General features: G+C 34.2%; 1 protein-coding gene across 1 annotated transcript in view; it reads right to left on the bottom strand.

Moving 5' to 3' along the window:
* Positions 1 to 15594, bottom strand: part of LOC134233829 (deleted in malignant brain tumors 1 protein-like) — a 69124-nt gene that overhangs the window by 40600 nt on the left and 12930 nt on the right. Inside the window, exons 4-8 of the mRNA XM_062715879.1 lie at positions 13813 to 13991; positions 13288 to 13429; positions 9940 to 10118; positions 9719 to 9860; positions 9159 to 9337 (exon numbers count right to left, since the gene is read on the bottom strand). Coding sequence (XP_062571863.1) covers positions 9159 to 9337; positions 9719 to 9860; positions 9940 to 10118; positions 13288 to 13429; positions 13813 to 13991 — 821 coding nt within the window. The remainder of the gene's footprint in view (positions 1 to 9158; positions 9338 to 9718; positions 9861 to 9939; positions 10119 to 13287; positions 13430 to 13812; positions 13992 to 15594) is intronic.

Here is a 15594-nt window from a genome sequence, read left to right as displayed (position 1 = left end):
GTCACAATCACCACTATAAAGACACGATTGCCTCAGAATATGAGTAGGTAACGTACATTTCAAGCTTGTAATAATATGTAAATTAGTAATAAGAAAATATTGAAAAAAAGTAATTATTGACATAAGAATCATTTCAATGAAGCGTTTTAACGCAGTAATATAAGAAATCATAATGTAACAAACGTGGTTATTTGTCTTCAACTACATAAATGTCACGTCACTTCGGTAACGTTCATTTCACATATTATTGGGGAGTCCCCTCCATCTCAGTTCATTACCATTCTTTTGTGCTGTTTCGCTGAAATTGACACCGGTCGTAGCCTAGTTACTTCTACCTGTGTGCAAGGGTACAGACAAAAAAAAAAAATAAGAGTCAGACGTATTTTGCTATGATCTAACAAATGCTTGTGTTTGGCCATTGAAACTTAACATAAATCTATTCCAAATATATCCATCGACAGTCTTGATAACAATTTCATTTAGTATGTTGCAACATAGTTTGGCAAAACACAAACATACGTACTTTTCAGCAGATCTGGAAAAATATTACCCAAAATGCATTGATTCAAAAAAAACTGAGTAGTGTGTGCCTTTCAGTAAATATTTGAAATGTACGTGGCCGTCTTGTGTTCTGGGTTTATTTGTTTTGTTTCTTTTTCTTTTTTCTTTTTTGTTTTGTTTTGTTTTTTTTTTACCAATTTTAAGCCTATGCATACCTTGTTTAAAATTATCAACAACAATTAAATTAATATTGACGAAAAGTCGCATATTAAAAGTAAACAAACTGCAAAAAGGTTGCTAAAGATGAATTTAAGACACTTAGAAATAAATTTTCTAGCATGTGGTAATAATCTACCACATTTACGAAGATTGGGGGTGCATTTAGATGGATTTATGTAGTCAGTTGTCAAATGGATTGTAACGATAATTTTGTTTCGCTCGTGTAAACGCAATTCATTGACTAAATAAAAAAACATGTCAGTTAGAAATGCACAAAATGTACGTTACCATACGTAACGTACATTTCAAATATAAAAATCAATTCTCTTCCACAAGCGTACGTTAGACACGCAATATATTGATACATTTGAACTTGCATATCATAAGAAATGCATCATACAGGTTTCGTATTCAGAAATATATACCAGGTATCAAAATTATATTACATATAATTGACATTAATATATTTTTTTTCCTCAGCAGAAACGTTTCTTTTCATTAATTTTGGGATTTAGCCGACCTCCAACCTTTGAAACTTTCCTTTGTGTACACATTCGAGTGTGTGAAAGTATGAGAATACATGAAAATTCGTGCGAGATTCACTTAATTCGAATTTCATGGTAACGTACATTTCAGTAACGTACATTTCAAATGATCACTTTTCATGTAAAAAATGATTTTTAATTGTGTTAAGCAAAACATATTTGCCAGTTTAAAGGATACAAGGAGTTGCTTATTCAGAGTCGTCTCATATTTTCTACTTAATATATATTCTTAATGGAAGAATATAGGTAACGTACATTTCTTTCTTATCTCTACGATTGAAAATGTCTTTCATTCCGTGCACATATTTATAAAAGTTGCTCAAATTGTTCAATTTCATGTTACATTATCTAAGTAGGAGTAATTAATCCTTTGAAATTTCAAATTTAGCCCATCAATAAATAAAGGAGAACAAAACTATCAGGTGTATAATCTTTGTGTTTGCTTGTAATGTGGTTGAAATAGAATTAAGCGACAGGGACATTGCACAATAAAAATTATTTATTATCACAAAGAAAATGTATTCATTGTTTTGAAAAGAAATATATATGATACAAGGTTTAACTTATCAGAAAATTTTTACTTGAGAATCAAAACTATATATTACACAGAGGGGATTCAGCATAATATTTGCCTCGGCGACAGTAACGTACATTTCAAATAGGCTACTATATTTGAATTTGGAACTCCTTAAATACCCTTTCAGATCGATAATTATATGAATTCTTATTCATTGTTATGTGACTATTTATAATGTTGATTAAAAAATTACATCAGTGGTATTTCTTCTAAATGAAAACGAGGCGACATTATTTGAGCCCTTATATTGAGAATGGGTGTCTACCTTTTTTTACCCGCCATGTTCCGATCTCTCACCAGAGAGCGCGCTCCGCTTACACCTCTGTTGTCGTCTAAAAAGTAGTTCGGATTGCAAAATAAGTAAATGTCAAAAAAAAAAATTGTATAAACAATGATTTTTTTTGTATGTTTTGCCAATGCTTTTACGTGTTTTAAGGTCTCTGGTAGTAGATATTTTTTTAACTCTGTCTCCTGGTTTCAAAATGAAAATGTGTGTATAAATTCCAAACAAAATAGTGCCGTATATATTGAAACTATTTTAATATATATCCAAATTTTGAAAGAACAAAAGAAGTGCTACAGATTGATATATCTAATTTCATTTTAAAAGGTTACCAACTTGGTGGGAATCTATAATTTATTTTCGTTTTACAAGATTCTTGTAATTTAGACGATAACAAAGGTGTTGGAGCGGAGCGTAAAAACGCCCTCTGGTGAGAAATTGGCCATGTTCATCTTAAAACCGCAAGTACGAGTTCGTAAAATTGAAATCTCGATCCCGACTCAAATTGAACAACGGAAGAAAAAATTTTTTTTCTGAAAATTCAAACCTTGAGCGGCGGGTTTGTAAACCTGAAAACAAAAAAATGCTGGCCTTAAATGTGTAATTGGATCATTGGAATATTAACCAGGAGCAAAGGAAAGATGTTCAAAGAATTTATGCTTTTTCACTATATAATCATTAAAGCCTCACCCTAACACCAGGACCCCTGACCCATGGGCCCTGTAATTCACAAATTGGGAACAGGCAGCCTTATTCAACATAAATATGTTCCTGGTTAGTCTATTTAATGCCCAGGAAAAGAGGAGAAGATTTTTAAAGAATTAATGTATTTCACTATATAATCAATAGAGCCCCGCCCTAACACCAGAACCCCTGACGCAGGGGCCATGACATTCACAATTTTGAAAGAGGCAGCCTAATTCAACATAACTTTGTATTTGGTTAGTTTATTTAATACCCACGAACAGAGAAGAAGATTTTCAAAGAATCCATGCAATTTCACGATATAATCAATAGAGCCCTGTCCTAACACCAGAAACCCTGACCCATGGGCCATGAAATTCACAATTTTGGAAGAGGCAGCCTTATTCAACATAACTATGTACTTGGTTAGTTTATTAAATGCCCATGAGCAGAGAAGAAGATTTTCAAAGAATCCATGCAATTTCACGATTTAATCAATAGCCCCACCCCCGCACTAAAACCACTGACCCATGGGCCATGAATTTCACATTTTGGTAGAGGCAGCCTTATTCAATATAACTATGTACTTGGTTAGTTTATTTAATGCCCAGGAGTACAGAAGATTTTCAAAGAATTTATGCATTTTCACTTTATAATCTTTTTAGCCCCGCCCTAGCACTAGAACCCCTGAGCAAGGGGCCATGAATTTAACAATTTTGGTAGAGAACGCAATGCTGATTACAATCATGCCAATAGTTTGACTGCTTGATGTCCAGGAATAAAGAAGATTTTTAACAGATTTCATTAATTTTAATTGACGGACGAAAACGGATAGCAATAGTCACCTAAGTTTACCCAGGTGACCTAAAAATAGGAGAAAATCAAACAAGGACCTCAAAAATATAAGAGGTGGGATCATGTGCCTTAGGGGAGTTAGCATCCCCTGCCGACCAGTCACATCTGCCGTGTACTCCTTTTCATGATCGGGAAATAACGGGGAAATCCGTCGGCAATTCAGTGTATAAATAAAGGACTAACAATAAGTATGGAAATCGTCAGTCAGCATTTGACTCCATGATAAAATGTATTTGCTGACAAGGTCGTTGTATCGACCTTAGAACTTACAAAATGATGATTTGAAACGAGATTGCTCATGTTTTTGTTTCATTAACTTGTTTGTCAATAATTTAACTAGTTGTTAGAAAATGTTCATACACCGAGCATGCTTTCTTATCGAACCAACTAAGATACATAAACTCCGTATGCAGGTTATAAAGGCATATTACTGAATATTTCCATTTCTACATTTTTTCTCTACGATAACCTTTTGAAAGTAAGCGGAGTAGATTTCCTGATAATTCTGCTTTAATTTAAATTAGGCAGGTCGATAGGTCAGGAGCTAAGGAGACCTAGTATGCATGCAAATCTCGTGCGCATCTGTCTCTGAGTCTGACGCTAAGGAGGCCAAATATGCATGAAAATTTCGTGTGGTTGCCGTTGTGTTTGACGTCAGTCGGCAAGGCCTATTGAAATTGGGATGGGAATCCTCGTGTAATTTAAATCTATGTCTGCATTTTTAAAGTCTAAATCTACAATTTAATTTCACAATGAAATGGAAATATAAGGAATCACTGTCTAGTTAGTATAGTATGCCAGGGACATCAACAATAGTGGGAAACATGGGATAATTTATGCATAACGGGCTTCGCCCGTTATGCAAATTATCCCATATTTCCCACTATTGTTGATGCCCTGGCATACTATACTAACTAGACAGTGATTCCTTAAATAAGTAATGGAAGTTGGCGATAGGAAAGTTCAAGTAATCACGTTAATGGTAGAGCTTGGTTGTTAGATTACCATTAACGTTTATCAAGTAAAATATCCAAATATGAAAACAACTTTCTAGACATTGTCGAAGTCCAAATTGACCACCATTGATAGAAATACATGTAAATTGTTGCTGCAATGATAGCTTTCACTAAAAGTTCGTAATTAATGAGGTGTTTTTAAAAATATCTATCGTATATATGCATTTTTAAAGATATTTTCCCGAAAAATATTTTGAAGTAATTGTAATCAAGTGATACTTTCTATCTGTAAATCAACAGTGAGATATTTATAAACAGTAAAAGTTTTAACTTTATTAACCATATAGTATTGGTGCTGTTGTAAAAGTCATGGCCTTAGGAAAAGATCTTTTTCAAGTAAAATATCGAAATACGATGGTTGATCCAAAAGTTCGGGAATTTCTTCATATTTTATTTATTTATAGGTGAAATTGGTTGAAAAATACAAATGAGAACACAGACACTTGTTGAATATTCTAAATAAAAAAAAAATCAAATATCTATGATGGTAACTCTATGGCAGTTGCCATAGAAACGGTTGTTTGGAAATGCGGGGGAGACATTAATGCGTTTATTATCATTTTAATTTGTAATACGTGAAATGAGAATAAAACCGCCCTATGTGGTACATGTATATAAAACGAATATTATGTCATTATTACGATTGCTTAATCTTTTATAAATCTTGGTGTGAGAGTTTTACTGATTTTACTGGATATTTAGTTTATTAGTTCATGCGCGGATCTAGAGGGGGGTCGGGGGGGGGGTCAGGACCCCCCCCTGGAATTTACACGGTTAAAAAATTGATATACTAAAGCAAGAAGAAAGTCACCTTGGACCCCCCCTGGAAAACGTTCACCCCCCTGGTGAACATGAATATGTGTGAAATAAGTATGAAAAGTGAAAGGTTTGAGGCAATAGAGGAGTCATAGACTACCCCGGGCCCCCCTCCCCCCCCCCCCCCCACACACACACGAAATAGGTTTATTACGTTTGGGCGAGTTAAGGTTTTTTTTTTAAGCTTGTCAAGAAATTTCTGGGATTGGAATTTTTTTTTGACTGGGTGGACCCCCCCCCCATGGAAAAAATTTCTGGATCCGCGCCTGTAGTTGATGATTTATGGTTCATCTTTAAGTTGTTAGACAAAGTCAAATTTCGGTAAAGTCATCACTCTATCTTAAATGCGTATATTACTGACATTGGCTGAGGAAAATGCATTAAGTTACTAGTTTTTCAGTGGCCTTAGAAATTTATGAAAAATAGAAATTCCTTGGACGTTAATTAAAGGCGTGGTTGCCTTTTGGAAGCTCTGTTTTAAGTGTTTATCTCCCAAGACAAATGAAAAGCTTTAATGGAGGTTATCGACTGACATTCTACTTGACATTGCTACTAATTTTGGAATCAACAAGATGATGAGTATTTTAAAACATGAGTGATAAAATGAAGAAAAAACTTGGTGTGAGAAGATACCCAGGCTTTTCTTGAGAAAAAAAGATGAATAGGGCAGCATTTTGTAAAAATATATTCCTATTGGACATTAGGGTGAGATGCTTTTTTAACGTAGCGTGAAATATATATAACTTGACTTTACTGTCACAGTTCTTTTGTCAGAAATAAGGAACAAATTTTTTAAAATATATTTACAATATTTATAACATTTTTACATCAATAATTTTTTTTCTATATTTTGCTTGATATAATAAAAGTTTAAAATAAAAAATCTATATCAACGACTGTAGACTAGTTCCTTGGATCAGTATGGCGCTGTGGCCCGTAATGGCGGCACTTCCATCCTGATTCACATGTGGCGCATTGTACTGGTACTGTGGAAAGCCTGGTGTGGTCCTTCCTACTGTATATAACCTTGGATCCCTACTTCTACTTCTTACTTCTAACTACAAGGATCTATGGAATGTTTATCAAAAACATATTGTAATTGTTTGTTAATTTATGTAAATAAACTATCTATTTTATATAAAATACTAAATATGCATATTTTCCTATACATATTTTACACATACACTGTACTCAACATACTCTTCACACTTTAAACATGGTCATTTTACTTTATACGAAGAGAACATATTGAAAGTATTCAACTAACTGCTTTACAAACACATATTACATATACAATGCTACTGAAGCATTATTACTACTTCGAACATACTTCGAGTACAGTATTACTACTTACTATAATGCTTACGACGCATCATTACTACTGAATATAAGTACATTATATATACAATTCAACAATATGTTTACTTCAAATACTAGTAACTTTACCAAAAATGTACTGCGGCGAAGAAACTTGGCAGAATTTGCAGATATACTGTTACTTAAAATAAACAATAAACCGAAATACTCTTACCTCACAAGTGAGTAGGGTTTCTGGTATGAAATGAAGATAAATAACAAATGAAAGACGTGGTATAATCTGGCAAAGGAACAACGTGTCCTTCTCTGATGCCTGCTACGCCCAAACTGACCAGCACGAGCTATTTAAATACCTCACCAGTCCAGTGAGTTTAAACCTTCTAAATAAAGGACTACGGAAAAACGTTTGGGAATTAAAATACTAATTACATGGGTAAAATTCTACGATACACGGTTTGGACATTAAATGTGACAGTTACGTCGAAGTCTCACAACTATCCATATTCAGAAGGCTCGGAATGCGGTGAAAATTTCCAATATTGTTGCATTATGACTCTATTATAAATATTCATGTTGTTTGCTTTCATCAAATCGCAATAAAATCTTAGAAAGAAATTCCACAAACTTTTGGATCAACCCTCGTATATGAAACACGTGTCAGACTCTGTGGTATCTTTTATTTCAAGCTCACCAGGATATATCGTATCGACATAAGAATGGAAAGAACCACCGTTAATCAACAAGACGTCGTTGATATATCTAAATATTTACATTCAGTGTAATTTTCTTCATGAAATCATTTAGAAATCTACGACATTCAAATTTCTATATCACACGCGAAACCTTGTCACCGCGCGGTAAAATACTCAGCAGGAACTACATGCATTTTCAATGCTAAGGAACACCAAAATGAATATTGTTTTCACTCAATTTAATTAAAAAAAAATTAACCTGTTAATTAACTTTAAATACAAGAAATGTGCGTTTGAATAATAATTTGCCATTTCTTTTGTCGCAATGTTCATTTGCGTTATTCAACTTTCCAACGTCACAAACGACTTTCCAATGACACATGGCTATTACGTCTATTAAGCACACCAATACCATGGGGACCAAATCACGTTTAACATGAACGAAATAAATTAAAAAATATGAAAAGGAAAAATAGAGAATGTAAATATAAGCATTGAATTCATATTTTTGGATGTCGTCGGTCCTATAACTCACCTGGCCGTGCCGACAAATTATCATACCGCGCGTTATATTCAATTTGTCGGCACGTCCAGGTGTGTGAAAGGACAGAAAACATCCCAAAATATGAAATAAATGCTTAAATGTTGATGGCCACAGTAAGTGCTTTCTTCTTTCCACGTATAAGATTTTGCACAAATTCTACTTCATATGAAATCAAAAATATGGAAGAAGCTAATAACTTTGTAACTAATTAGCCTGCTTAAATTCCATGGGCAATGAATATGTTGAGATATTGTATGTATTTTCAATATTTGATTGAAAAAACCCTGCCCTTCCACTAGATCCCTTGACCCTGCAGTCATGAAATTCACAAATTTGGACGAGGCATCTTTGCTCTTTATAATTATGGTTAAACGACTAAACACCGAGGAACACAGAAGAATACTTTATAAGAATTAATGCATTTCATATAATGAAAGAAAAAGTGAGCAAGCTCACATACCCCACGCTCCCCCAAAACTCAAAGTTCCGAAAATCCCGAAAAAAAATAAAAGAGTCGGAATTTCTTGATGCATATTGTGTCCTAAATGACTGTAAAGTTTGACAAAATTCTGGGCGGGGGTTTATGAGGAGTTGCGCTAACAAACTCTTCAATTCTCTATTCAAGACATGGCCAAAAATCTAAGTTGAAAAGTGCCAAAATTCCCAGAAAAATAAAGGAATCGGAATTATCTGGTAATATGCACTTCTACACACTGTGTACTAAATATCTGCAAAGGTTGACAAAATTCTGTGCAGCTGTTTATGAGGAATTGCGCTGACAAAAATAGGACTGATGGACTGACTGACTGACGGACGGGTCAAAACTTGTTGCATGGGGTAAAATAATCAATAGAGCCCTACCTTGCATGAGGCTCCTGATCGAATCAGAAGCCTTTAAATTCATAATTCATAAGTTTGCAAGAGGTACCACGCTCATCATAACCATGCACTTGATCTGTATAACAAGCTTCTTTCATATTTGCAGATTTAAAATAAATCTGTATATCATATCAATAAACAGTACGCCCTAACCCTGAGAATTTAAGATGCTTTTCAGAATATTTATATAACTACAAGGACTAGAATAGAAAATTATTATGTTAACCAACCATTCCTTTGGTCATAACAGACAACTCCAGCTAGTCCTCCATCTTTACAACTGCTTGGTTCAACAACTGAGAGTCTACATCCTAGCAAGGACTTTTCACTTCCGTAACAGTAAACATCCCCCAAAATCCGAGTTTGTCCACTTAATTCTCCAAACAAAGACGAAAGAGCAGGCAGAGCTCTGAAAAAAACACCCAGAGTCTTTATTCCATCTTAACATAAAAAAAAACAACACATTCCTTAAGACAAAACGCATAAATACTAATACAAATGCATTCTTAAAAATCCTATATTCATTCAACTGATTACTGTTATTATATTTCCTTAACCATTTTCCGTTATTATTTCTTGATTTTATTTATAAATCATTAATTGTAGTTCTATTCTTTTAATGATTTTTTTTAAAGTTTAACTTAATCCCATTTGAGTAAATCTCGGAATTAAGAGGAACCACAAAATTCTTGCAACACTCAAGATCGGGTAACATTACAAAGGTTAAGTAAAAACTTTTTTTAAAGCATATCAAATTATCGATTTTATGATAATAATAAAATCTTCTTACCCGGAATATCCAATACTTCTACAAACCACATCGGCTTCAGGTTTGTTCCAACCACTGTCACATATACTGAGCCATTCACCATACACCGAAACCTCTACTCGACCTTCTTTTATCGAGGTTCCATTAACGATTCTTACTGTATCTAAATTGTTGTTTTAATTGAGAGGCTAAGAAACTTGGGAGAAAAATCGTAAACGTAATAATAATAAAAAATGACTTACCATTTTCTGAGCGATAGCATAAGACTCTAGCATGTCCACCATTAACGCAGTTGCTAGGATCAACTACTGATAGTCGACATTCAAACAAGGAGGTTTCACTTCCGTAACAGTAAACATCACTCAACATCCATATTTGATTGCTCTGTTCTCCAAACGTAGATGAAAAAACAGGTAAACCTCTGATAAAGAATTGTATATATTGAAGCTGGATTCATTGCAGTAAAATATTTTAGAGCGTGTTTGCTCTATTTAAAGTCGCAAAATAAGATATGATACGTTTGTCGCACGGTATGAATCCCTTAGGTTCCGTAATATGGGCATTTGATACCGATGTCGTATAGTTAGACTTTCTCTGGAATGTTGGCTATATAGGGAGATTTCCCCGGAAGACTAGCTTTTTTATAGACTTTTATAGACTTTATAGACTTCTGGAGGGTTAATCTGCCATGAATCCAGATTATCGAGGATGAAGTTTTACTACATAGCTAGCTCCTTGGTTTCATAGCCAGGCATCCCCCTCCATTGTTTGTTGTTTCCGGAATAGTAACTTTAAGGGACTTTGGCAAGTCACGGTTATCCGGAGCAAAAAAAAAATTATACATGTTTTCACTCTATACACAGTGAAACCAAAAAAGGGCGTGTGTTACAGAGATATAAACAAAACCATTAGCACGAGCTCTCTATCCTTGTTTCCAGTCGCTGCCACTAAAATTGTTTTTCAAGACCCTTGCGCTTGTTAAACAACGTCTTAATACTAGTCTAAAAGCATATGCTCTTCCTCCAAAGGATAGAATCATCTCAGCAAAAAAGAAAACTGCGGTGGTTTTGCTGGACATTGTACTCAAAGAACAGAAAGTCAACAGATCATGATTTGCTGTGGGTATGCTGGGAAGAGCAAAAGTATGACAAATTCTGTTTAAAAGTTTCTAGATCTTATGAAGGAGGTGCTATTTAGTAAAATCGAACAAATCTCAAAAACAAATCTATGTCAAGTTTTAAAACAATTGTGTTTTAAATATTATAGGTAAATCGCAGAATAGAAATAATCAGTCAGTCTATATGCCATTATAGATAATAATAGATTCTAAGGGAATAACTCAGAAATAAAGGACGGTGCTGGTATACTTAACGTCTTGTTTTTATATTTACATTTTCAGTCAAAATATCTAGATGCAATGGAAAATGGGGATTCAATAAGGTATAAAATACATAACATTCATGTATTGAATAGGTTTAGGAGAAATCGTATGGTGAAAAATTACGAAAATCTTTTTATGAACATTTTAAATAGGGAATTCAATGAGATTTTTAAAAGTGATTTCATAAAGTCTGAAAAGGCAGGACTAATTGGTGGGTTTAATGAACCACAATATAGCATGATTAGTTCCATTACACGTCCTTCAAAGTTCTTGAAATAAAACATGTACGAAAGCCAGGAACCTTGCTAATGTCCTTAATTGTAAAACAAAGTTTTGAAGCTAACGTTTTCAATAGTTCTAGTGAATTTAACGAACACAATTTTATGAAATCTAAAGATGGGTTTTATATCTGATGAAAAGAACAACGAGTATCTTAAAAAAATGACAAGGAGCACAATCGACTGTGACTGGTCGACAGGGAATTCTAACTTCTCCTTGACACCTGATCCCACCTCTGATATTTTGGAGGTCTGCGTTTGCTCTGTTCGTAGTTTGTATGATTAAATGGACTTTAGAGCACGAATATAGTTCTTTATCTCTATATATTTTTAAAGAAAAAGATGGTAAACGGTATGAAAAAAATCTTAATTCTGAGATATAATAAAACTTTCAACAAGAGGCCCACGGGCCTTATAGGTCACCTGAATATCATGAAACATCTTTCCAGCGATTGAATTTGGTTCATGTTTTATTCCAAAAGCCATGGAATTCACAATTTTGAAAGAGGCACCATTGCTTAGAAACAAAGAGAAAATGCATTTCCACTTTATAACCACTAATTGATTAATACCAAAGAGCAGATTTCAAAGGATTAATTTATTTTCAGAAAAAGTACCACCCCCTCCCCGGTACCCCTGATCCAGGGGCCCTTAAATTAACCATTTTGAAAGGGGAACTTTCTTCATCATAAATATGTAATTAGATCACTGGCATGTTAACCAGGAGCAAAGGAAAAGATTTTCAAAGAATTCATGCATTCAGCATATAATCATTAGAGCCCCGCCCTCACGTCAGAACCCCTGCCCAAGGGGCCCTGAAATTCACAAATTGGGAAGAGGCAGCCTTATTCAACATAACCATGTACTTGGTTAGTTTATTTAATGCCAAGGAGCAGAGATGAAGATTTTTAAAGAATTAATGTATTTTCACTATATAATAAAAAACGCTCCACCCTAACACCAGAACCCCTGACCCAGGGGACCTGAAATTCACAAATTGGGAAGAGGCAGCCTTATTCAACATAAATATATAATTGGTTATTTTATCTAATGCCCAGGAGCATAGAAGACGTTTTTAAAAAAAATTATGTATTTTCACTATTTAATCAATAGAGACCCGCCCTAACCAGGAAACCCTGACCCAGGGGCCATGAAATTCATAATTTTGAAGAGACACCTTGCTCATCATAACTTTGTTAGTTTATCTAATACCCAGGAGCAGAGAAGATTTTCAAAGAATTTATGCAATTCCACTATATAATCAATAGAGACCCATCCTTACACCAGAACCCCGACCCAGGGGTCATGAAATCCACAATTTTGGTAGAGGCAGCCTTATTCAACATAACTATGTACTTGGTTAGTTTATTTAATGCAGAGAAGAATATTTTCAAAGAATTTATGCAATTTCACTATATAATCAATAGAGCCCCGCCCTAGCACTAGACCTTTTGATCTATGGGCAATTAATTTCGCAATTTTGGAAGAGGCAACCTTCTTGAACATAACTATGTACTTTGTTAGTTTATTTAATGCCCAGGAGCAGAGAAGAATATTTTCAAAGAATTTAAGTATTTTCACTATATTTAACCCCACCCCAGAACCCCTGACCCAGGGTCCATGAATTTTACAATTTAACAATTTTGGTAGAGGACTCAATGCTGATTACAATCATAAAAAAATGACTGCTTGATGTCCAGGAGTAAAGAAGAAGATTTTTAAAAATGCATTAATTTCAGTGTTTTTGGCCCCACCCCTCGGCCCATGAAAGTCACTTTTGTTAGTTACCCATAGATATTTTGTGCCAAATTTAGTTGAAATTAGTTGAGCAGTTGCAGAGAAGATGCTGAAAATGTTGAAATGTTAACGAAGGCGGACGAAAGCGGATAGCAATAGTAAACGTGACCTAAAAAGATATTTCGGAGAATTACCCTGAATACCCAGTGCTTTTACAGATCACATCAGCTTCTCTTTTGTCCCAGCCTATGTCACATACACTTCGCCAATGATCGTTAATATAGACCTCTACTTGGCCTTCATCTGGAGAGCTTCCATTTACGATTCTTACAGAATCTGAAAGTAAAATGCCAATTATATATATAATTTACATGTATATAAAATCTCAAAACAAACATGTGTGATTTTCATCTTAATCTGCCATATATAACGTTGAAAATTGACACGACAATAGAAGTGAATGTATGTTAATAAATAACAAATGACAGATTGAAAAGATAATGTTTTAGGGAAATAATTCTCATTTTAATAAAATCAGTATTAAATGTATGTCATTCCTTATCCCTTCGGGCCAGACTCAAAGCACTTGGAAACGTTCGAACATCTCAAATTCAAAATTAGAACGAAGGTTCTCTCTCTTCTCTCTCTTTAAATCAGCAGAACAAACTTTTTTAAGTCAAACTTAAAGATGTACTGGTATTATTGTTATTGTAACCAACCGTTTAGTGCCTGGTAACAAACAACTCCAGCGTATCCGTAATTAACACAGCTGCTTGATTGAACTACTGAGAGCTGACATTCTAAGAAAGAAGTTTCACGTCCAGTACAATAAACACCACCCAACATCCGCATTTGTCCGTTTACTTGTCCAAAATTTGACAACGAAGCCGGCAAACCTCTAAATGAAAAAAAAAACTCAAAAATGAAAAAATGCATATCTGAAATCGCAAAGCATCATGGATGTGTGTATGTGTATAGAATTTTTTGAATTTTGTTCGTGGCAGAATTGTTTTAGTATTAAAGACACAAAAATTCATTAATCAAATAGGTTGAGATAACGAACAGTATTCCAGCTCAAAAGTCCATTTAACATTGCAAAACAGAAGCAGAGCAAACACGGGGCTCCAAAACATCATAGTTTGAATCTTGTGCCGTGGAGGAGTGAGCATTTCATTACCGGTCACACGCCGTGTGCTTCTTGTCATGAACGGGAAATAACGGGAGAATCTGTCGTCAATTCAGTGTATAAATAATGGTCCAAAACTCAGTATGAAAAAGGTCAGCATTTTTCTTAATGATAAATTGTATTTGCTAACAAGGTCATTGTATCGACCATAGAACTTACTAAATGATGACAATGAACTGCTAATATTCTTGCTTCATCAACTTATTTGTCAATAAATATCATAAAGCTTTGTTTAACAATTTATTGAACATTTAACGTCTTTTTTCTAGTAAAAGATCCAAATATGAAAAAAAAAAAAAAAAGAATCATGATTTAGATTTTCTATATCCAGCTCATGATTTAAGGATAGAGAGGGGAAGGTAGAGTAATATAGAAAGAAAAGATAGAAATTGTGAAATATGTATGTCAGGTGAGATAGAGGACGAATTTCATTTTGTATTAAAATGCCCTCGATATGAAGAGCTTAGAATTAAATATATCCAAGAGTTATTATTTTAAAAAACCATGTATTTAAATTAGTACGGTTACTGAGTTCGACAAATACTAAAGAACTTTGTAACCTGGGTAAATTTTTGCATTTTTCTTATCAATTAAGATGTTCTAAATAATAATTAAATGATTTTGTTATGTAATTAACACACGTTTATTGTATAGTCTGTACAAATCTTATGTATGTATGTATGAATATTGTGTACCTATTAGATGCAATGTCTCCGGTTCAAATAAAACACAAGAAGGATATGGAGATAACGAACAGTATTCAATCTCAAAGTCCATTAAACATTATAAAAAATCAGAGCAGAGCAAACACGGACCTCCGAAATATCAGAGGTGGGATCAGGTGCCATGGAGGAGTGAGCATCCCCTGCCGACCGGTCACACCCGTCGTGTGCTCGATGTCATGATCAGGAAATACAGGAAAAAATCCGTCGTCAATTCAGTGTATAAATAATGGACTAACAATTGGTATGAGAAACGTCAGTCAGCATTTGACTCAATGATAAATTGTATTTGCTGACAAGGTCATTGTATCGACCACAGAACTTACGAAATGATGACTTTAAACGAGACTGCTGATATTCTTGTTTCATCAACTTGCTTGTCAATAATTTACCTCGTTTAAGAAATTGTTCATACGTAGAGCAAGCTCTTGTGTATCGAATCAACTGAGATATATACACTCCGTATGCAGGTGACGACAGTATATTGCTGACGATAGAAAAGTTAAATTCATCACGTTTATCATATAGCTTGGTTGTTAGATTACCATTAGTGTCTTTTTCAAGTAAAATATCCAAATATGAAGCAGAAGTGT

The sequence above is a fragment of the Saccostrea cucullata genome, unplaced genomic scaffold, assembly GCF_032062105.1.
Source record: "Saccostrea cucullata isolate Sc308-1 unplaced genomic scaffold, CSIRO_AGI_Scuc_v1 ctg224, whole genome shotgun sequence".
Classification (NCBI taxonomy): Eukaryota; Metazoa; Mollusca; class Bivalvia; order Ostreida; family Ostreidae; genus Saccostrea; species Saccostrea cuccullata.
The sequence above is the reverse complement of the archived record's forward strand: the minus strand, read 5'-3'. Positions and strand labels throughout refer to the sequence as shown.